This window comes from Leptinotarsa decemlineata, unplaced genomic scaffold, assembly GCF_025532065.1.
Source record: "Leptinotarsa decemlineata unplaced genomic scaffold, Ldec_3_MD MMD2_tig00003348_RagTag_RagTag, whole genome shotgun sequence".
Lineage (NCBI taxonomy): Eukaryota > Metazoa > Arthropoda > Insecta > Coleoptera > Chrysomelidae > Leptinotarsa > Leptinotarsa decemlineata.
The window spans coordinates 3201919-3226949 of record NW_027412588.1 but is presented as its reverse complement, the minus strand read 5'-3'; the positions used below and the strand labels follow the sequence as shown (position 1 = coordinate 3226949).

At 35.3% G+C, this 25031-nt stretch overlaps 2 protein-coding genes across 7 annotated transcripts in view; both read right to left on the bottom strand.

Moving 5' to 3' along the window:
• LOC111505489 (integrin alpha-PS5) overlaps positions 1–25031 on the bottom strand; it is a 184506-nt gene that overhangs the window by 143955 nt on the left and 15520 nt on the right. The gene's annotated exons all lie outside the window — the stretch shown is intronic.
• LOC141483452 (uncharacterized) lies at positions 9556–17817 on the bottom strand. Of its 6 annotated transcripts, none has more exons than XR_012466097.1 (6): positions 16797–17817; positions 12264–16739; positions 11665–11736; positions 11101–11172; positions 10136–10721; positions 9556–10075 (listed from the first exon to the last, which is right to left on the bottom strand). XR_012466097.1 is itself a non-coding variant. In XM_074178099.1 (5 exons), the coding sequence occupies exons 4-5, from the start codon at positions 10715–10717 to the stop codon at positions 9740–9742; spliced, it is 918 nt and encodes a 305-aa protein (XP_074034200.1). In that variant the 5' UTR covers positions 10718–10721; positions 11101–11172; positions 11665–11736; positions 12264–17486; the 3' UTR covers positions 9556–9739. The 6 variants fall into 6 exon arrangements, 4 of the variants coding, with proteins under 4 accessions (XP_074034200.1, XP_074034202.1, XP_074034201.1 ...); XR_012466098.1 differs by having other exon boundaries at positions 11101–11155; positions 11720–11736; XM_074178099.1 differs by having other exon boundaries at positions 12264–17486.

The window sequence follows — 25031 nt, the reverse complement described above, 5'->3', positions numbered from 1 at the left end:
ATCAGCTGCCGCTGCTGCAATCGATGACTATTAAAGCACAATCCCATTTTTTTTACAATACTTGTAGAGTTTATATCTTCATCAAATATTATCATCTGCACAGCGCTGGGAAGTAATAAATACTGAGTTACTATTTTATCAGTTTCAGCTTTATATTGATTTTTTCACAGATGATCATCGCTCACCATCGTTTTTGGTCAATTGTTTGGATACTTATCGAGGGTTGTTTTTTCAAATCAGATTGCATCGATTTGATATCCTTTTCCATATGCTCACAATTTCTCACAGTTTCTACTAACTTCAGTCCAAGCGCAATGAGATCTTTTCTAACAGATGAGGAATGTGTTTCTACTCTATCTAATCTCAAATTAATTTTATCAATGTCAGAATCTATTTCTCCTCTAATCTTTGAGATGTAAAAACCAACATAATCACGATTAACACAATCCGTACTCTCTTCAGGTTGTGCTATATTTTTCAAACGTTTATTTTCCATATCGAAGTTTCCATCGGAAGTCAATTTGAAACCGGCTCCAGGTGGTCCTCGCAAAACAGTATTTGAAACAGCCTTACTTCTGCGACCAAACTTATCGATGCTTCCTCCACTCATTTTTGTGATACACTTATGACGGTCGTTGATGTTGTGATTCAACATATGAGAAATGATGATTGTTATAGCTTTATCAATTCCAATTTAACTATTATTTTTTCACCATTGAAATTGATCAGCTTACCATTATCATCCAATATGCGTAGAGTGATATTGTCGAGATACTGACGACCCCCAGGTTGGATTGGCATATATATAATATTTTGTGGCTCTTTGGTGAGTTTGTAACCGGGCTCTACATCAATATCAAATTCAAAGATGCTATGGATTTCATCACCATTTGAATATGCTCCAGCTGTAACATTACAATCCACACGAATTATTCTTACCTTATTGATATTCACAGGCAATGTTGATTCGTGTGTTTCACCACAACCGAACACATTATTATCAAACCCCAGAAGTTCAGCAATGGTGTTTTCATGTTTGAGATTGATGAAATATTTGGAGCGCATTTCGCATTTCAGAGTGTTGTTGTTTGCATGTAGGAGAAATACTTCGTTGATATTTTCTTCATCCCCATTTTCTAGTTTCACTTCTTTGGATTTGATGAATCTTTGAATCACCTTATTGATTTCATCAATTTCATAAGCCCCAGGTGGAATTTTTATAATAGTGGGGGGTGAGTTTATTGTCTGCGAATAGCCGATAACATTATTCTTAGCATCTACATTAAATATGGAGTTGTAAGAGTAGAAACCATGTAATCCCAGACCATAATTACTGGTGGCATCCAATTCGATGGGAGGGTAGAAGTTGGCGCTCAACTCGCTAGAGTATCCCGACAATGAAAACGTACGTGACATGACTGATGAATTTTCACTGATTCAAGTCTTTTTATTGCTGACAGCAGAAATTGTGGAGTAATCGTTGCTTTTTCGGCGATCTATCCATATCACTATGTGTGACTACATTCACATCATTCACTTTACAATAACAACAGAAAATTTTTCTTGTAGGTGGACCATCATTCACATCAGAAATACAGCTGCTGCCGCCGCTGGAATCATTGTAATGCTCTTGGCAGTACTGATACTTCATCACATCAATATCATTTTGTAGGTTTTGTGGTAACTTATCCCATACAGATGCAATTTCATGTGATGCACACCCAATCAACACCTCTTTCGGCATATCAGCGAGTTGTTCTTTACTCATTTTTCGTAAAGTGCGTGCTCTGGAATATGCGATCAATGAATGACTCATCCTCTTGATACTCTTTCTGTCCTGTGCTGGTGTTATTTCCATGATTTGTTCTGGAGAAACTTCAAACACAAATGACCACACCATACTGTGTTGAATTGTTGTTTACGCTCATAGTTATAAGTAATAGTATTGATAGAATTTGATCCCTTATAGAAATAGTAAATCAATTCTTTGGGAGGGGGTAAATCACCAAAACTATCAAAATATTTCACAGAAGTGCCGCTTTTTCTGTATGCTACCCAATGTGTTCCTCGGCCATGACGACTATCCAGATTTACTATAGCAGATTCATATCGGCGTGGTCCTGATTTTGGTAAATCATCACGCATATATACCCCCCGAAAATATGGAATCATCATTTTCTTAGCGTGATAGATGAGGTCGATGTTGGAGAGAGCTCTTTGAGGTAGCAAATCTATGAGTTTTTTGGATTTTGAGGTTTCAGATATAGTCCTAATCCTTTACGGTAAGGTTTCAAGTAGATACCACTCCCTTGTTTACCTAAAGCAATTGCCTCCATGTGTTTATTATGTCGATTTGTTTCACTCAACTGCTCCCTACTCGCTCTGGCTGCTTGAACTGCTTTCGTTATGCCAGCTGTAGCACCAGCTAAACTTCCTAACGCTGATAAACCAGCAAAAATTGGAATGAGTGGTAGTATTCCACCAATTTTAGGAATTGGTATGATTCGAGGTGTGCGAATTCTCTTTTTGCCACCTGCATCTCGCGTATATTTGCGTGCAGCTTTTAATGCAATTTCAGTTGCTTTTTTAGAATTTTTGACAATAAATTCACTTCCTCCCGCTTTGTGTAAAACATCGCGCACTTTCTTAACGATTCCAGATCCAAAAGCTATTAACTTAGAATCTTTTAATTTTTTTGTAGCTTTTTTTTTCTTGATAGGACGTTTTTTTTGTATGCGCGACGGCTTGGATGGTGACTTGCAACCCATACCAAATCGACGTTTTCCCTTCATTATATTTGTAATTAGCCAAGCGGCTCCTTTCTCTCCAATAGAAGCGTCTTTTGCCTTGAATCGATTCCAAGAACTTTCAGCAAGTTCCTGATCCGCTATGTGTCTAGCTACAAGATTGTTGGGATTATGTGAATATGCAATATCGTGTTTTTTGCATGCAACATCCAGTTGATTGACACCTGGATCACCTCTCACCAATCTTTTCTGCAATTTGGTGCCGGGACCGCAATACTGATAGCCAGGTAAGTGTAATTCGAATGGTAGATTATTAATGAGTGAATTTACCAATCCTCTACCAACTTTATTCGAATGCAATTTAGTAGATCTGCATCGGTTCATAACCCCCATTTAAATAAAGAAATCGATATGGAACCCTGCTTATATAGTCTCCAACTGTCATACAATGCGCATACTACAGCAAAAGCAACAATTTTCCATCGATAATTTCGATGAAAAAGTGGGTTGTGGATCGGGAAGTGGTGTCAAACAGCGTCATGGATCTTTACTTCCACTATCCATTCGCGGACTGATTATTGGACCTTCTAATTGTGGCAAAACAAATGTTATGATTTCTCTGCTGACTCATCCTCTAGGATTACGATTTGCAAATGTTTATCTGTATTCAAAATCTCTATCAACCTAAATATGAGTATTTACGTGAAGTGCTAACTCCAATTAGAGGATTGGGATTTTACACCTTTGCCAATAACGCAGGTGAAATAGTAGAACCGTCAGATGCCAAAGCGGATTCGATATTCATTTTTGATGATGTTATGTGTGAGAAACAGGATGTTATACGATCATATTTCAGTATGGGTCGTCATAAAAATGTGGATTGTTTCTATCTAGCCCAAACATATTCACGAGTCCCAAAACAATTGATTCGAGATAATGCAAATTTTATTGTGCTGTTCAAACAAGATGATATGAATCTCAATCATATTTTTTCCGACCATGTGTCACCAGATGTTACATTCAAGCAATTTCAAGATATGTGTGCGAGATGTTGGAAAGATAAATATGGATTTTTAGTAATTGATAAGGATCGAGAAGTGCTAGATGGACGTTATCGAAAAGGATTTGACGCTTTCATATATCCTTGACGTTCTTGAAATAATTGATTCATTCAAGTGCTGGATAGTGTAGACAACACTTCATTGTACTCATTTTCGGAGTGAAAACAATATGGAGGGGAAAAATGATGACGAAATATGTTTAAAAAGAAAATTAATTGAAGCAACGGATGCCGTTCGAAAGAAATTCAATTATATCAAGAATAGTCGCCAAGGTGATCAATCAACACTCGAGAGAATCTACGAGCCAATAATAACACCATTGAAAGCAATATCTGCCAATACTGGAGGATTATCTCAAATGAATGGAGTTATACAGAAAACAGATAGTGGTACACCATTCACCGCTAAAACTATAATTAAAAGTGAGTTGAAACCAAAATTTGAAGGTGCTTTTTCGAAGGCTCATCAATCTTCTCAATTGTCAACTTCAAATTCAGAATCACCAAATGCACTTGATAATGGTGATGAAGTACAAATGCATATACAAAAGTTACTATCAGGAAATCCCTCATACGATACAGTCTTTGGAGTACACATGAACACTGATACGGGAAATTTACAAATGGGTGTAGCTGATGTGGAATTTATCGATGAGAAAATTGTGTTCAAGAAAAATGGTAAAACTATTGCCACATATCAGGGCACACCAAAATTATATAAATTGATATTCATGAAAGTACCATCGGGAAATATTCCCTCTTCCGATATGAGCACTTATGGTGATATACTCAAATTAACAAAGGCGGCATATAAATATAATGAAAGAAAACAGGGTCTACTATCGAATAATTGGAAGAAATATCGTGAAATAATTCTACCACTATTATCCAATGGAAACCCTCTGCCAAACTCTAGTAGAGAAGGTGCTGGCATGATCAAACCGCCAACCCAAAAAAAATATATCAGAAATAAGCATATAGATTATATATATTGGAATAAACTCGAAGAATTGATTGATCGCCTTCGATTACTTTGGAGTTCACGAATGGCTGGTCATACCGGCCACGATAATGAAATATTGTCCATAATTGAGGAATTACGTGAAGAAGGATTAGTCTATTAATCACAAAGTCATAAACACAGAATCAGTTTGTGAAACTGACTCATCACTAAATGATTTGAGGAATGTGGAAATGTGAATTAGCGTTATAACTGAATTGATTGGTACTTTTACTGAGCGAGTTGATGAATTTGATCAGTCAGTAATTAAACCTGCACTTGAACAGTAGAGAAGTGAATCCTTAACATAATAATCTTGAGTAATATGAGTGATGCAAAATGGGAGATTGTGAAAGAAATACATAAGCCAGCGCGTCGAAATTTTCCCCGTCGAAAGACAATAATAAAGGGATTTTCGGACTTGTGGCAGATGGATTTGATGGAAATGCAATCATATGCTAAAGAAAATAACGGGAATAGATACATACTCATAGTAATCAATTGTTATTCAAAATATGTATGGTCAAAACCGTTGAAAAATAAATCTGCTGATTCAGTTACTGCAGCTATGGCAAGTGTGTTGGAAGATGCAAAGCATGTGCCGAGAAACTTACAATCTGATCACGGTAGTGAGTTCTATAATTCAAAATTTTCATCGTTAATGAGAAAACACCATATCAATCATTACTCAACATTCAGCACAAAAAAAGCTTCAATTGCCGAACGAGTTATCAGAACTTTGAAAAGTTGGCTTTATAAACAATTTTCACTTCAAGGCCATTACAAGTGGTTGAAAGTTCTTCCTAAAATTACCAATCAATATAACAACAAAGTTCATCGCACCATTGGCATGAAGCCTGCAGAGGTAAAACCATCTACAAAATTGTTCGTTTATACAAAATCTGAGAAGCCAAGTGGTAAACGTGAAAAAAGTCAATTCAAAATTGGAGATATGGTACGAATTAGTAAATTTAAAAACATATTCGCCAAAGGCTATACTGCAAACTTCACCACTGAACTTTTTAAAGTTGTGAAAATTAATAGTACAGACCCTATAACTTATGAGCTAGAAGATGTGAATGGACATCCAATCAAAGGTTGCTTTTATAAAATGGAGTTGAATAAAGCGAAAGATCCCAATACATATTTGGTTGAACGAGTTTTGAAAAAGAAAGGACGTCGCCTATTTGTGAAATGGTTGGGATTTTCTGGAGATCATAACTCTTGGATTGATGAAAATTCATTAATGTAATTGCAGTATTATTGTTTTTGATGAAAAATAAAGATATATAAATGAAATTGATTTTTTTTTTTGAATTTTGATTTTAAATAGTAAAAAAAACAAACAATATTCAAACTGATTTTATTCATCACATTTATATCTATTAATGCATTTGTTTAATTATTAGCGTTCGTTGTGATAGGTGGCACCATAACCAATGGAATGTAAGATCGAATAACGTTGCCATAGATTTCTAGTCTCCTCATCTGATCTTCACTCTCCAAACACCAACAATCCCGGAAGTGAAAGTTCTCATCGGGATGGAAATCACCAACATTTTCACATAATATCCATCCATTTCTACACATACTACATAAATTGTTCCAACAATCTACTTTGTAGTTATCACAACGCATACAACGTTGAATTAGTAACTCGCGATTTGATGCACAATTCACACACATACTTCTACAAATTCCTATATTGTTATACACGATTTTGGTAAAACATTTGTAGCACTGATGATGGACGCATACTTCAGGAGATGAATCATTTGACGTCTTCGGAATTGTGAATGGACTCGGAACTGGAACTGGATTCTCCAACACACATCTACGACACAAACCAGTACATGGATTAATATACGTCTCAGGCCAATAACCTTGACAATTATTACAAAATATAGTTTTATCAATTTTAATTGGATCGCCACACACTTTCGGTTTTGAATTCCATTCTTTCGGAAAAGGCATATTAGTATTCACTATTAGATGGTGCAATATTCAACTGACAAATTCAACTGCACTCTCATGAACCTATTTTTCCTATCATAAACTCATAGAGAGAATAGAGGGAGAAGAGTGGTGGGGCTACCACCTCCACAATCGAACAAATCATAAAAATCGAATGCTGATTCTGAAACTTCACTTCACTAGTACTATTAGTAACTTCAAGCTTTTCACTCAGAAATAAAGAAAAATGAATTCTGCAAAAATTAATGAAGTTTTGACAAGGTTGACACTTGAAGATGAAAATAATTGGTTTTCGGATGAAGAAGACGAACTTCCCAACATCATTATCGAAGGAGAAGATAACATCGGAGGAGAAATCGATATATTCGATGTAGCACAAGAAGATGGTGGAGCCATAGCTGCTGCTGATAATTTGCAGGATAATGAAGGTGTAATGGATCCAGAACTTGAAGATGAAGGCATTGATGATGATCCAGCGACAGACAATGGCAACATTATAATAGGGAGCCGGTGGATGAACATTAGTGAGACAGTGGAAAATAATTTAGATCTGTACTGTGTGACGGACTCTCATGTGCGTATACGAACCATTAATGATAGCATCCACACATTATGTTGGTGTTGTTTTAGATTTTATTCCCATCGAAATAGAAATAATGGTGGCGAATATGAACATATGGATTTACATTACACTATATCGATGATGGAAATAACACAAACTTGGTGTGAATCTTGTGACAGACCTCTGACGAATTTTCGCCGTTTAGATGCATGCATTATTTGTAACAATGTCCCTGCACAATGAAATGTTATAATAAATATCATTGATTTCACTATTGTTGATGTTATTTTAATAATGAACCTTTTGATGGAGAAGAAAAGTCCTTCTCAAAAAATATGATTGACACAATATACATGATAAACTAAAGTATATTGTTGAGGCATCCAAGTTTTTTTCTTAAAAAATAATTGTATTCTAGTCGACGATTTGAATTCAATTGAATTCTTCTTCAGAGCTCAAAAAGTCGTTTTTTCGTGTTGATGATATTAATAATTTAAAACCTATCAGAGATAGTAGATATTTGAAAAATAAAAATCATTGCAACAACAAATTTTCGAGACAACATCAACACAAAACGAGATGAAACAAACAAATGGCTTTATCTTTATATTCATCATTCATTTTTCACATTGAATTTTGTATTGAACTTACCTAATTTTTTTCTAACATCTATAAGTGATAGATATGAGTAATCAGTTTTCAATAAAATAATGTCTTAGGTTGAACACTGCCCCAAATCACGCAGTATTCCGTGTGCACCAACCAAATTATGTACACTCCGAGTACACTAGCGTAACCTAACCATTCTGATCATCATCGATAACGACTATTTCAGGATCTGGAGAATCAGCTATCATAATGATTTCTGGGGGGTCGGCGAATTGATTTTGTACAATTTCTTCATCCAAATACGGTTCCATAAGGTCAGGGCTGGGTGAATCCCGAAAGATTGGAAAAAATTCATTCATCACACCAAAGTCGCCGTCGCTATCATTTGGGTCGTCAAATAGACCGTATTCGTCAGCGTCGAATTCGAAACCACGGTCCTCATCCAAATCAATTGTGGTGTCTGAATATCCATCGAAGTTGTTGTCCACACCCGTTGAATTGATAATTTCAACTTGAATGTCTCCATAAGCTGAATCCTCAGAAGGAACGAAATATGGTTCACTCGTTGAATCGGCTTCTTGCACAACCGGTGTTACTTGATTCATGATGAGGGAACAAGTGGTCTGTTACTTGCAGTGTGAAGCTGAAAATCTCCAATCTTTCGACATTGACAATGAATGACATCACAAATCCTTGGGATATTTCCCAAGGATTTGTCACATGACCTCGATATATGAACACAACTTATTTATATCTCATATGACCTTGTGTTATGAAATGTCATATACCCGCCGACATGGAGTTTTGGCCTTGGTTTTACTTGATTCATTATGAGGGAACAAGTGGTCAGTTACTTGCAATGTAAAGCTGAAAACTACCAATCTTTCGACATTGACAATGAATAACATCACAAATCCTTGGGATATGTGTGTCATATGACCTTGATTATATTTTGTGTCACATGACCTCGATATATGAACACAACTTATTTATATCTCATATGACCTTGTGTTATGAAATGTCATATACCCTCCGACATGGAGTTTTGGCCTTGGTTTTACTATCTCATACGACCTTGTGTTATGAAATGTCATATACCCTCTGACATGGAGTTTTAACCCTAACGATTGACTTTGTTTTCGACAGATAACTTTTGAATGTAATGAATGATAATCTCATTCTGTTTTCTGAAAAATAACCATTGATTTGTCTTCATCTGAGTCATCCATCTCAATATAGGATGTAGAATTTTTTTTTGATCTGTGGCATTGACGACATTTAATAATCAATGCTACAATCATTTTAATTTTTTCAGAGATTGAAAATAACTTTCTAATTGTTACTTTTATATATTTTTTAAATAATCAGATTTGCACTTTTAGTTATGAGTAGAAAGTAAGATACATAAATATTATTTGTTTTTTAGAAATAAAAATGACTAATCATTATTTTCCTTATTTATTTTTCAAAATATAAAATATACTTTTTTACATATAAATAGAAATTGCATAACATAACTTTATTTTGTTTTTTTTAAACTAAATGATTAACTGATACATTCATTATTCATTTTTTCAAATATGAATAATCAATTTCACACTTTTAAATATGACTAGAAAGTGACACTCACATATAACTTTATTAGCAACATACAAAAAAAAATATTTACAAAATATTTATTGGGGGAGATTTCTCGACACGATTGCTCTGAATAATACAGATATGAAAATAATATAGAAAATATTATGATACATGAATTGCAAATGTATAGGGAAAGATAAAAATTTTTACAAGAGATGTAAGATGGAATTTTCATGTATCTCCTTACTGAAGATTTCCAATTGTCGAATTTTGGGAGAAAGTTTTTTCATGTGAGCAGATCTCTCTCGTTGAGCTGCTCTCATTTGTTCACATTCCACTTTGAGGAGAGAAACTTGCTCTTCCAGTTCAACAAGTTTTTCCTTCTTCGCTCTATATTCCGTTTCGAAGCCATTGTAAGCGTGATACATCTCTAGAAATTTATCTCTCCTGGATCTCATAAATGAAAACCAATCGTCTGAGTTTTCGAGGTCAATCGTTGGGGGAGGCGTGCTTCCAGCACTAACATTATCGTATTCAGGAACCTGTGGAATGAAAGGATATGATGAACTAACATCTTGTCGCGTTTGAGTAATGATAATTACCTGATGGAGTGATGTAGAAGGTCCTGCTATGACTTCCATCTCTCTCACTTTTATCGACTTGACTTTATCCCTTTTTTCGTGTTTCGCCTTGTGTCTCCTTCTAGATGGCGACTTCGAGGTAGACTTTTTAGACTTCTTCGCCTTCTTCATTATTTTTTCATCACTCTCCATTTTTTTTCTTTTTCGTCTCTCAAGGTCATCATCCGAACTGTTCTGAATGATTGAACTATGTGGAGATCCCATATTCTTCGAATATGTTTCCTCCATCTCTAATATGTTACTCACAACAGTTTGTGATAAGTTCGGAAGTGACTCATCAAGATTCTGGGTGTGAGTCGCCATCACATTATCAATGTTTGAGGGATTGTCATTCATCTCCACATGGTTTGGATTGAATCCATTTAAAAATGATTTAGCATTGTGCATCTGCTGAATGGAAGTCATCACCGGTTGTGGTATCTCCCCGCCTTCCTGAATGATCACGTTCTGGTGGACAATTACATCCCTGCGATCCATTTCACACATTTCTGATCGGTTCACAGAGCTTGATGGTTTTAATAAAGCTTCTTTCAACAAAGACATGGTTCTGAAATCAAAAAATAATAGACAATATAATATGATTAAATTTAATTAGCTAACAAAAAAGTTTTCATCTTTTCTTTTCATCACCTTGATACAAAACAGTGGAAATCTTTCAGAAAAAGCAATTTCAAAAGAGGTAACTATATACGAAGAAGTAACTTTTAATCACAATGTACCCTTTCTAAAACAACTACTTTCAAAAAAAACATTGAATTACATGAAACAAAAATTACATTCAAATCAATTACTTTCATATGAACACTGAATCATACAAAAAAAAAAAACTTTATAGAAAAACAAAAACCGTTCTTTACCAAAATTATTCTCATCTTAAAATATAACCTTTTCAGTTTGATATGAATAATATAGTAGGTTGTACTTACATCGAGATGAATTTTCAGCTGCTAAGATTTGAAGGCTTTGATGGAGTTGCTTCACCTGCCTGCTTTATTGAACTGAAAGGAAGGAATCAATTTCAAAAAAGAATTCCATATAACATCATCAAAATCTCAATGACCTTTTAGAAACCTTCAAACTTGTTTCACACTTTTCAAGGTTGTATTACGTTCACATAAAAACCAATGACCTTTTAGAAACCTTCAAACTTGTTTCACACTTTTCAAGGTTGTATTACGTTCACATAAAAAACAACTACTTTCATAGAAAACAATGAATTATATGAAAAAAAACTCTGAACTGATAATTTGATATGAACACTGAATTATACAAAAAAAAATTTTGAAACTGAAAAGAAGGAAGCAATTTCAGACAAGAATTTCATATATCATTGTCACATCTCAACTTCCTTTCAGAAACATTCAAATTTTGTTCAGAATATTCAAGGTTATAGGTATTAAGTATAAATAACCGTTCTTTACCAAAATTATTCTCATCTTAAAATATAACCTTTTCAGTTTGATATGAATAATATAGTAGGTTGTACTTACATCGAGATGAATTTTCAGCTGCTGAGATTTGAAGGCTTTGGTGGAGTTGCTTCACCTGGCTGCTTTATTGAACTGAAAGGAAGGAATCAATTTCAAAAAAGAATTCCATATAACATCATCAAAATCTCAATGTCCTTTTAGAAACCTTCAAACTTGTTTCACACTTTTCAAGGTTGTATTACGTTTACATAAAAACAACTACTTTCATAGAAAACAATGAATTATATGAAAAAAAAACTCTGAACTAATAATTTCACATGAACACTGAATTATACAAAAAAAAAAAATTAGAAACTGAAAAGAAGGAAGCAATTTCAGAAAAGAATTTCATATATCATCGTCACATCTCAACTTCCTTTCAGAAACATTCAAATTTTGTTCAGAATATTCAAGGTTATATTAAGTATAAATAAAAACTCTCTTTCGAAAACATCTACTTTCATCAAAATCAGTTGATTTACACAAAAAAAAATACTTTTGGAATAGATAATTTTATATGAACACTGAATTGAATACAAATTAGAAATTCAAAAAACTAAACACTCCTAAAATTATAACCCTTTCAATTCGAAATGAATAATATAGTACACTGTACTTACATTGAGATAACTTCAACTGCTAAGAATCGTTGATGATTATTGGGTTGCTTGAGTCAACTATATCACTTGACTTGAGTGTGTCACTGCAAGTTAGTTCGATGGGTAAGAGATACTAAAACAGAATGATGTGTCGTCCCTTCTGATTCTGTTCTGCTGTTCGGAAAGGTCAGCCCTTTCTGGTGGGGATTGAATTCGAGTCTTATGATTTGTCCCAACGATACAAAATTGAAAATGGAAGAAAAGGGTAGTAACAGTTTATTGTTGGTAGAAACTAATTTGAGATTTTACAATTGTTCAGAGTGCAGGGTCATATAATCACAAAATTGTTAGAATTCCGCCTTTATCACCCTATAAAAACTCCCCGAATATCCTAATGGACATTTCGACGGTTTCTACCTCAATTATGTCAATGCACCTCTGAACGTGCTAATGAATTTTACGATCAGGGTTTCCTACCCGAATTTTTTTTCAAATAAACCATTCAACCTCTTGCATCCCTTCAATAAAATAATATTGTCTAGACACGCTATAAAAGTTCCTGAATGGACACTTCGAGGGTTTCTATCTCAAATATGCCAATGCACTTCTGAACGTGCTAATGGATTTTACGGTCAGGGTTTCCTACCCGAATTTTTTCTTCAAATAAACCAATCATCCTTTGGCATACCTTCAATGAAATAATGAGATTGAGTAGAATACTGCACCATATAATCATAAAATATTTTCTCTCCAAAAATAAACCAAACAACCTTTTGCATCCCTTCAATAAAAGAATGAAAATTGTCTCGACATCAACAGCATATAATGATAAAATATTTTTTCTCCAAATAACCAAACATCTTCTCGCTTCCCTTCAATAAAATAATGAAATTGTCTAGACTTCAGAGACATATAATCATAAATTTTTGTTTGAATATCGATATTTTCTACCCACAAAGTTACAAAACTTAGATACTAAACATCCTTTTTTCCCAAAAATGGCGAATACGCGCAATTGTCAGTTTTTGGAATAAAATATAATAACTGAATATTTTTTCTAAATCATATACTCGCGCTAAACTAATTGTGACTCAATCACTTATGAACATGAAATCTTAATTCTAATTTATAGTGACACCACAAACGATTTGAACGATTCTTTTCGTCAAATATGAATTTTCCAAAATGTTAAAAGCAAAAATTAGATTTGTAAAATTCAATTACTCGATTGCTCTTCCAATAATGCAATAAGGAGATCTAGGTTTTCATCGATGGTATTGTTGGAATCTTTCATTACTTCCAAAAGAATTCTCAGATTCTGTTGGGAGCTTGTTTGATAAAATTCAATATCGGAATGACCCCAAGGTAATGTTTTGGTAGTATTCGGAATTATGAATCTTTTATCATCGTTATGCGACAGAGCGACTTTATTACACATCAAAGTATAAATATCATGTAAATCACTTCTGAATACATTCATCTTTCGCAATATTGTTCCACCTGTTTCAACAATCCTAATGTAATCGTCAATTGAAATCCGATTTTTAATCACGGATTTTTTGACACCCTTAGCCCTTTTAATTTCATTTGACACACTTTGGATGTGATATGCTTTTGCTCCAGTCCCATGAAAACTAATAATAGTATCGTTTGGAAGTTCGTCTTTCATATTTCCAATTACCGACTTCGTAACTGGCACATGGAACTTATTTTCCAACGGATAGTTGGAAGTGTCAAATTTATCAACATTCTCAATGATAAATTCATAAAAATTATCTGTCATTATTTTCAAAATCAAAGAGTCTGTGTCGGTGTAGAGAAGAGAAGAACGTGATCCGAAATGTTTTTTAATAACATCATAGAAAAAGTCGTAAATGACAGTTTTCGACATATCCAATATACTAAACCCCAGATACAATGGTTTGTTGTAACAAACCTTAACTTTATCCATATGTATGACTACAAAGTCTTCTGCAATTATGGATAATGTTTTGAAATTAGGGCGAGCTATCAAAGCGTTAGCACCCATTCCTCCCCGTATAGATTCCCAATGTGTAACAATTCGAATGTCTCTCCTGTTGTAAACATTTTCCAAAGTTTTCCCATAAATAGAGTTCACATTTAATTTGAAGTAATTCTTCTCAAACTTATTGGTGGCTTCATTTCTCAGTTTAGTATTTAAATCGATATATTTTTTCAACCATTGTGACTGATCGAATCTGAGAACTCTATGGGTTCTAATCAGCTTTAAACCATTACGAAGCGCCTGTTTCAAATTTCTATAATGAACGATATATTTATTTTTATCATTCAAATTAGGTATAAGTTTGGCTATTTTAGACTTTGACCCAGGCGGTATGATACTTTCAACCAAAAATGGTAAGTCTGAATGTAAATCGTGCATTTCAACGGGGTAGTGAATATCAACTTCAAGAATGTATCCTTGAGAATTTTCATCTGGAATACTGACGATATCTAGTTTACTTATTTCATCGGAGGTCAACCATGTGAACCCTCCAAAAGGTAGTGATTGAGACATGCTATGACCATACAGATTTGTTGCATCCAAATACATGATAAATGATGAAGCTTCATTAGGATTATAATTTGGAAGGAATTGATTATTTGCAATGTGCTGTCTCTCCGAACATTGACTAACACCGCCACGAATACCTTTTTGAAAAAAATGCACCATGTCTATATCAGTTAATAATTCCAACTTGATGCCTGTATATTTCAACATAGCGTCCCAAGAAAGTCCTGGAGATGTGAAATAATGTGCAGGATCCAATTTATATGTACTCAAACTCATGTTTCTGAAATTTTCGAAAATATCACACAGTAATAGAACATCTGATTTCAAGTAAATATCAGAATATTCACCCAAATCACGACAATTGAATGTTTTCCATACCTGCTTCACTCTATCATATTCATTATCAGAAATATGTCTTTCATTCAGTTTGTCAAAAAAGTCCGCCTTTGATGGTATAGATGAATAATTCAATTTATCTAAAGAATCGATGAAACTGTATGGAAAAACACCTTTCTGTCTCATAAGTTTAAATTTATCATTTTCTGGAAAATGTTTTCTCATTTCCACAAAATGTTTCTCATCTAAATTATCGCCCAACTCTTGAAGAGATGCACTCATAAATTTGAAACTATCAATGAACCTTAATTTCAAAAATACTTTTTTCAATTGCCCATTTCGATTTAATTTGTTTTCCATAAATAAATGTTTCGTGAAAGAAATATATTTCTCTTTAGTTTGAGCGAGGACGTCAACTTTACTTTTATTGGTGCATAAATCTTTTATGAACAAGTGACAGTCATACCCACTGAGATTATGGAAAATGATCGGAATGAAATTGGGCAATTTGAAATTGAGATTACATATGGAATGTGTTGCCCCAATATTTTTTTTTCCTGTCAGGTGACAATGATCACGGATTTTAATGTCATTCTCTTCGAATGTCTTTCCACATATAGCACATGTAGTGGCATTATTGAAATCATTTTCTTCCTCAACAGTCAAAGGGTTCATTGGAACGATATTTTTCAAATATTTGTGATATATATTGGTGACGTCAGCCTCCAACTTTGAAATGAAAACTTTAGATGCATCAGCCCCTCTATACAATACGAATTTTGAAATTGAATCATCAAAAGAGCACTTTATGAAATATGAGAAAGCGTATGGTTCATGAAGATAGGTTCGATTTGTGAAAGACTTAGCAGGATTTGGCTCATTTGTGTGCAGTGGTTTAAGGATTGATTCAAAATCTCCATACACCGTGAATGGAACCCTCAACTGTTTCTCAATATTTTCAAATTTCAAAATATTCTCAGGTACGCATTCACCGAATTTATCAACTCTGAATTTAGGGGTTGGTGTTGTTGTCGATATGTGATTACAATCATTCAATTGATGTCGCAATAAACCCCGCTCATTACTAAAGTATAATAAACAACCATCACAGAAATATTTTCTATGTTCATGTGCTGATATTTGAGATGATACTAATCTCGATAAATCTTTAATCCAACAATAATGACTGTTACCAGAATCATCCATTATATTAAGCAGATTCACATGACTATTAAGTCTACGTTTCGAATAATGTAACGGGCCTACAACATCATATGAATCTTTACCGTTTTTGAAACATTTTTCTAAACCATAAACATTGATAGAGCAATCATTCATAATCTCAAATTTAGGAATATCTTTCAACTTTACTGGAAAATCCATACCTGCTACATTCAACACGGTAGAGAAGTGAGGATAAGATGAAATTTCACACACTCTCACACTGGCAGGATACAAAGCTGAAGTTACAGCCCATGCAAAACAGTATTGATCTTGATTAATAACATTCACAACACTTTTCTTCAACTCAATGAATTTGGGTAACTTGATATAAGAAGAGCCTCCAAGGGGACTATACTTGTTAACATTTACTTCCATAAACAGAATTTCCTCGATAGTCCAACCTGAAAATTTATTTTCTCTTCACATCTAATAACCAATTTTGTGAATACATCACTTACCTGAATCTCGATGTTGAAATTCCATTGCTTGAGCAGTTAAAGCATCAATAAAAATGTTATAAATCACATTCAAATCCATCGATTGATCGACAACTTGATTGGGACTATTGAATGATTTTACTTCTAAATTCTCCTTAGTTTGAAGATAGTAACGTCCAAACACCTCCATATTGACTTTCACACTTTTATGGATAACTAACACTTCTTCGAGTAGTTTAAAAACTTTTTGCTTCAATTCATTGAAAAATGTTGGGTAATCAATGTGACGGTTTTGACTATCCACTCTATAGCTCACAATTCTACACTTGAATGCTGTGCGTATGATTTTAACACCGTCCCCATATTGAATACATGCATTTGTTCTATGTTGCAAAGTCCTCCGATGAATATTCATCTGATCACTTGCAATATTCAAATTGCAACACAAACAGGTTTGCATTTCTGGAGATAATGGAGCGTTTAACCTAGGCCTCTTCGACATTGATGGTCCTTCATTATTTGCAAGAATACATGATTCTCGCTGATGACGACGCAAGTTATCACTCCGAGTGAAACTATTTCCACATTCACTACACGTATACATCTTTTATATAATACCACACGATTATGATGAGAATACGGACAAAAAAGAAACATTCACAACACACATGTTATATGTGCATAACCCCCCACTCCAATGCAAGGTAAATCTACGTCATTTTATCAAATATCACTCAAACTCAAGGTAATACATCAGTAATATCGTTCAAAATTTTTCCCAAGGTCATATGACGTGTTCGAAGCTCGAAATCGCTTAGGAAATTTCCAAGGTCATGTGACCATGCAAGGCCAAATCATAGCTGTACAGTAAAAAGCGGTTCACGGTCATGACATCACACAAATCTCAATGCCAGTCATGGGCGGGGAGTAAAAAAGGGGTTTCACCTCATTACACATCTCAATGCCAGTCATGGGCGGAGAGTAAAAAAGGGGTTTCACCTCATCATGTTACACACAACTCAAGGTCAACTCATAGGCAGAGAATGAAAAAACGAATCAAGGTCACAGTCAGTGGTGTGTATCTGGGGGGCATACCCTTGGGAGGAGGTCCAGACCCGTCTTTTCCCCTCTACTCCGCTCGATTCCAAACAGGAAGTTATTATTGTGGCATACTCAAGTCGTTTTTTTTGAATTTTCCCAAAGCATCTTTCTCTGGCAACACAGCTCCCTAGTCGTTGAGAGGGTGAATTTGAACGATCTCTGAGTATGAAAGTTGGCCGGTTTGGGCCACGGTATAAAATCAGGTTGGCGACGTGGTTCATTCTTCACCTATGGTAAGTGTCCCAAAACATCAAACCATAGGGGCCCACCACAAAATGGTGTCAGGTGTGAAAGGGTTTTAACGCCAATTACAAATGGTTGTCAGTTAATGTGAGGTTGTTTTTTTTCGAGATTATTCCCTTGTTTAACAAAATAAACCCCTGATATGATGTTTAATGCCAGTAACCTGCGGACCGTATAGCGAATGATATTCAGTATATATTGTACGTTTTAGTAGTATTCCCCTGATTAGTACCTGCGCCGGATATTGAATTAAAAAAAAGGGTTAGATTTCGAAAATTATGCCAGGAAGTAACGAAACGCAGACAGCGCAGAACGCAGAAATGGATAACAGCGCCCCTATTACTTTAAGTTTAGAAAATATACCTATTTTCAGCGGTAACTCGAACGTTGCGGAATTTGTAAAAATTATTGAAGACACAGTGGCATTTACTAAATGGAGTCCAGAAAAGACTACGGCTTTAGCAAAATTAAGATTAAGAGGAATCGCGAAACAAATCATAGAAGCTGACGATGTGTTGAGAACAACAACTGATTGGGTAACCTTAAGAAAAGGATTGATAGACCAATTCGGAATATTGAAAATTCCAGGTCAGGACAGACACAAATTTACGGAATGCAAACAATATCGAGGCGAGACTTGCAGAAACTTTTTAGCGCGTTTGAAAATACTAGCGGCGAAATTAACCGTTTTAACTGGAAATCAAGCAGTAGACAACGTTCTGAAAGCCACACAAGAAACAGAAATGATCACGCAATTCACCATGGGTTTAACGGATCCTTTACGAAGGAAGGTATTATTTGCAGGTCCTACTAGTTTGCAACAGGCCTTGGAAATTGCAGAAAAAGCCGAAGTTATCTCGAATTTAACAAATAATAGCCCGAGACAAATTCGAACGTCAAGCCAGGCAGATAAGAGGCGTACATACGGTACAGATGGCGGAACATACAGACAGCAAGAAAACAGATATAGGCAGAACAAGTATAATAGGATACAAAACGATGAAAATACTAGTTATGAACAAATATCTGGGACACACAATCGAGAAATAAAAAGAAGGATTAACCATATGAGTTGTGAGTTTTGTAGTAAATTAGGACACACAAAAGAAAAATGTTGGAAAAGACAAGGATTATGTTATAATTGTAAGGAAGCAGGACATAGGGCAGTTGAATGTCCACAAAAGCAACGAACGAATGATCACAGCAGAGGAAATTTAAACGGAAATACGACTTCCCGGGTTCCCACGGAAGAAGTCGGCACGAATTAGACAAAATTGAAGGGAAAGTTTGGGTGTCAAATTCTGCGTGCACAGACATTGGCATTCAAAAGAATACCGTAACGATAGAAGTTAATGGTATAGAAGTTAATGGTATTGATAGATACTGGAGCCCAGTGCAGCTTAGTTTCAGCAAATTTAATAGATAATAAAAAGATTTATCGAGGAAAAAGATGTGATTTGCGAGATGTTCAAGGAAATTTGATCCCATACAAAGGGTATACAAAAATGAAATTGAGATTTGGAAAAAGTCAAGAAATTGAGCATGAGTTTTTAGTTATACAAGTGGATGAGTTTACTACGAACATTTTATTAGGAATGGATTTTCTGCAAGAATATAGGGTTAAAATGTGTTGGAACACAAACATGATGCTTTTATTGAATCAAAAAGTGAAATTGGAAAGCGAATCTGCAAGAATTTGTGGAGCCAGAGATTCTGAAATAATACAAGAGAAATTGATTAATTTAGAAAGGAAAATGGAAAGTATTGAGGAATACTTGATTGATAGCAGGGAGAATATGAGAGATGTTTCACAGATGAATTCGGTGTCACTACCGCTGAGTTTATCTGGCCGGGAAAGAAGTAGTGTTCCTTTCTGGCCCCAGGAAAATGGAAATTTCTCTAAGTATTTTGCCCATGGAAATGAAGTTTATGAAATTAAGGAATCTGGATACGAAGATTATGTGAATCAAGGTTACAGAGAGCCAACGACTTCCAGTAGCAAGCCGTGCTCAGAAAAAGGTTACAGAGAGCCAACGACTTCCAGTAGCAAGCCGTGCTCGAAGAAAGAATATACAAGAGGAAATTGAAAGGTAAAAAGAAACAAGTTTAGTGATGAGGAAATTAACTCAGAAATAATGGAACGGGAGAATGAGCTTAGAATTTCCCAGTATGCTGGAGCTAACCGAAATTCCGTTTCTACTATCGATCAGGAAGAACCTCAGTACGGAAATGAAAATGTATATGGATTAAAGGAACAATGTGAATGTGACGAGGCAAGAGCTTTGCCTGTCATTAGACGAGAGAAGTTCGGAACAAATGGGATTGAAAGTAAACGCGGTATTTTCTTGTATGCAAGGCCCGGACCTACAATCAGCCCATTTGAGAAACAGAAAGAAATCTCAATAGAACACGACTACGAAGATAATAAGATAAAGAGAGAAAAAAGTTTTTGGAACATGAAAGGAATCAATGTGAAAGCAGAAAATACTTCAGAATTACTAAGAGAAAACCCTTTCAGTGGCAGGAAAGAAAATAATATGAAAGCAGAAATCGCATCAGAAGTGCAGAAAGAAACAGTAAGTAAAAGTAAGAGAGTAGATAGAACAGAAACCCCTGGCAGTGAAATGAAAGAAAATATAGAAATGAACTCAAGTTGCAGAAATACGGAGAACGAGATGCGTAAGACAAATAAAAATAAAAATGGTATTTTAAAAAGCACAAATGGAACTAAGCCGAAAATAAAATTAGAAAATTATGGGAATAAAAGAGAAAATCGCAAGAAATTGGACTCCAAAATTTGCACGAATTTTGGTAGTCATGAGTACGACGCTGGAAAAGATAAACAAAATACGCTAACGAGGGATTCTACTAATCACCAAAGTATTTCCCCAGAAATGTGGAATAAGAGTAAACACGGAAGTTACGACCGGGTCAATGAACCTATTCACGCAGAACTGTCAGACGAAAGCGCTTTGCGGTTAGATAAGATAACCGAGTGGGACATGAGCATTGAACCGCCCTTGAGTGAGCCGATGCGAGAGGCGCCCAAAATAGAAGAAACCATAGGCGGGTATGCATGGTTGAAAAGGGATGTTACATTGCCGCCACGGACAAAAGTAATATGTGTAGCTTGTACGGAAAATAACTTAAAATCGACAAATTTGATCATGACAGATGAAAGAAAAATAACAGGAGTAATGATAGCAAGAGCAGTAATCCGAAATAATAAAGAAGTGCCTTTACTAATGGTAAATTTACTAGATAAAGAAATCAGAATACCTAGGAACCACAAAATTGCTAAAGTATATAGTGCCGATACTGAGGAAAATCAACAGGAAAGAGAAAATGATGTGAAAATAAGGTATACGCAGGCAAGTCATGATGATGAAATTTTAGGAATATTGGGGTGGAAAGAGAACTTGACTCCCGATCAGGAAAAGCTGTTTGCCTTGATAAAAGAATATATTTATGTGTTTCATGCACATTCTCAGAAATTATCTTGTACACAAATAGTAACACATCGTATTATTACTGAAAACGTACCTCCCATTGCGAAAAGACCTTACAGAATATTATGGATAAGGAGATATCTAATTTATTGAAAGACGGAATCATTAGGAATTCGTGCAGCCCTTGGAGCGCGCCGGCTATTTTAGTAGAGAAGAAAACCCCGCCGGGGCAGGAGACCCAATATAGGTTATGTGTCGATTTTAGAGCCCTGAATGAAGTTACCAAGACTGATTATTATCCATTGCCGCACATACAGGATACGATAGATCAACTCAGCGGTACTAGTATATACAGTGTGATGGACCTAGCGCAGGGTTACTACCAGATAGAAATGCATAAAGATGACATTGAAAAAACTGCGTTTTCCACTCCTTACGGTCATTACGAGTTCACTAGAATGGTCATGGGGCAGAAGAATAGTTGTTCATCCTGGTCTAGATTAATGTATGCCGTACTATCAGGATTAACAGGAACCGAATGCTTAGTATATCTAGACGACATAATCATTTTCAGCGGCGACGATGTGAACGAATACTTAGAAAGATTGAAACATGTATTCGAGAGGATGCGAAACAGCAATTTAAAGTTTAAACCAACGAAATGTAAGTTTTTACAATCAGAAGTGAAGTATTTAGGTCATATAATATCAAAGGAAGGCTGTCGCCCTGACCCTGAGAAAACTATGGCTGTGGATAAGTACCCTCCGCCCAAGAACGTGAAAGAAATTCGATCATTCTTAGGTTTGTGCGGTTTCTACCGTCGATTTGTATCCGACTATGCTAAAATATCTCAACCTTTAACCTACCTAACAAAAAGGGATATTAAATTTGAGTGGACAGAGAGTCAAGAAAAAGCATTCCAAAAGTTAAAAGAAGCATTGGTGAAGCCTCCTGTTTTGAAATACCCCGATTTCAATAAACCGTTCATATTGGTCACTGATGCTTCAGGCACCGCTATCAGTGGAATATTATGCCAAGAATACGATAAATTCGAACACCCAATATGTTATGCAAGTAGAACGTTAAATGCAGCGGAAACAAGGTACTCTACTATCGAAAGAGAATGTTTAGCAGTAGTATGGGTTGTTAAAAAATATCAATGTTACTTAGTAGGTCGTCATTTCACAGTTATAACTGATCATAGACCGCTGTTGTATTTACTAACCATAAAAGACCCTAACTCTCGATTAGCTAAATGGAGCATGAGTTTATTAGAATACTCTTTTTCCATTCATCATCGTCCAGGGAAGATTAACGCAAATGCAGATGCATTATCAAGCATTGCAATAACAAGTGAACCGAAGTTTGGAACAAATACAACGCACGACGCTGGACCTTCTATACCGAAGCCATTCACGAGGATCATAAAACAGATAACCCAAATTCCTCAAGAGAATCCCGTTATAGTCCCCGAAACTATTTACGACTTGCAAGAGATTAAGAAGTTGCAGATGGAGGATCCTGGAGTAAATAGAATAAAGAAAAAATTAACAGATGACAACAACGATTCAGATTATTACTTGTACGAGGATATTTTATATGTAAAAAGAAAGATAGACGGAAGGAGGGATAAAATATACGCTCTTCAAACAATAAGAAGTAATTTGCTAAAACTGTATCATGAACACCCGTTTTTTGGTCATACAGGTCATGAAAAGACGCTGAAAGCGATTAGCCGTGATTTTACGTGGAATGGAATAAGAAGAGATGTAATTAATTGGTGCAATAATTGTCACGGTTGTCATTTGTATAAGACCCCTGCACAAAGACCGGTAGAAATGCAGGAAGTTCGCATCCCTAATAGAGTTTTTGAAATGACTGCCATTGATATTGTAGGACCTTTAAATAAAACACAAGACGGAAACCGGTACATTTTAACAATGATTGATCATTTAACGAGGTATCCCATAGCTATACCGATGAAGGACATAACGGCTGAAACCGTAGCCCGTGTATTTGTAGAACAAATACTACTGCAGTATGGTATGCCGCATTTTCTGTTATCTGATAGGGGAAGTCAATTTTTATCGCAAATGTTTAAATCAGTTTGTAAATTATTAGGAATCAATCGACTGAAAACCACAGCCTATCATACCGCGTCGAATGGTATTATCGAACGATTCCATAGGAATCTCAAGGAAACGTTATCACACTTAGTGGACGAACAGCAGACAGATTGGGATAGACAATTGAATTACGCTTTAGTAGCTGTGCGAAATCAGGTTCATAATGCAACAATGCAACATAATGCAACAAATAATGCAACCGGGTCATGTAGGAAGGTGACACCCATAAAAACCGAACCATCGATATCAGCCCCTATCGAAGACAGGCACGATACATTAGTGTCTACTAATCCCTTTTCCAGGAGTTATTGGAAGTACGACGATATAGTTTAAGATTAATTACCAGATAATGCACCAAAACTTGTGTTTGTAAGAAAATGATAGGATATGTGAATAGCTAAGAGTCAAATAAATTTGTGAATTTATGTAATAGATATAAGAAATTATGACTTAAGATATGGATATGATAATTTCAATGGCAGAGTGCATCTCAGATTATGTTTATCGTACAAGACAAATGTGTTTTCATCCATATTTAATAATCTGAGGCGAAAATTCAAGCTCAGTATTAGTTACGACGCGAGTGCCTGAGTTTCTAAACACTGCCCGAGAAAGTTCCGTTACATCGAAAAGTTCGTGTGAAGCTCTGAATTAAAGTGCGATAAACTAATTGATAAAAACACCGAGCCCGTGAAAAGTGGAAATCGTGCAAATAACGATAGACTACCGAACAAACCGTCTCCAAGAAAGACAATTATATAAGAATGGAAGCCTTATTAGATTCGTTGCGGTACATGATCAGACCGGAGTGTAAACGCGAAATACTTCGGGTAATATTAAAATTTCTGGTGCTTGACGTGGACCAGATTTCGGTGATACTGGACAGACCGGACTTAATGGAAAGGCGCAGTACGGTACTTTCCCATATCGTGGTGTGTCATGTGATGTACACCCGATTATTATTGGAGATGGGCATTGACAGTTGCGAATTTCAATATTTAATGTGCCATGGTTTTTATTGTGTTGAAGTTGTGTATTTGTTTATTAATACTGTTATACTCGAATGTTAAAGATCTATTGATATTATGTTCCCTGTTGTTGAATTTGACATTGTAGAACTACAGAAAAATGAATCCTTGTAAATGATTGGTAAACATGTCTCACTGTCTCTTGTACATGAACTGGCGAGAAAAGTAATGATTATATATTGGTATCGTTTCTGCTATGAGTTATCAGAATCGAGTAAGACGGCGTATCTGCTACTTAAAGTAAGACTGGTAGAAGGTAATGTTAGCGAACACACTTTCTATTTTTTAATTGATAATTTTCCGATATTA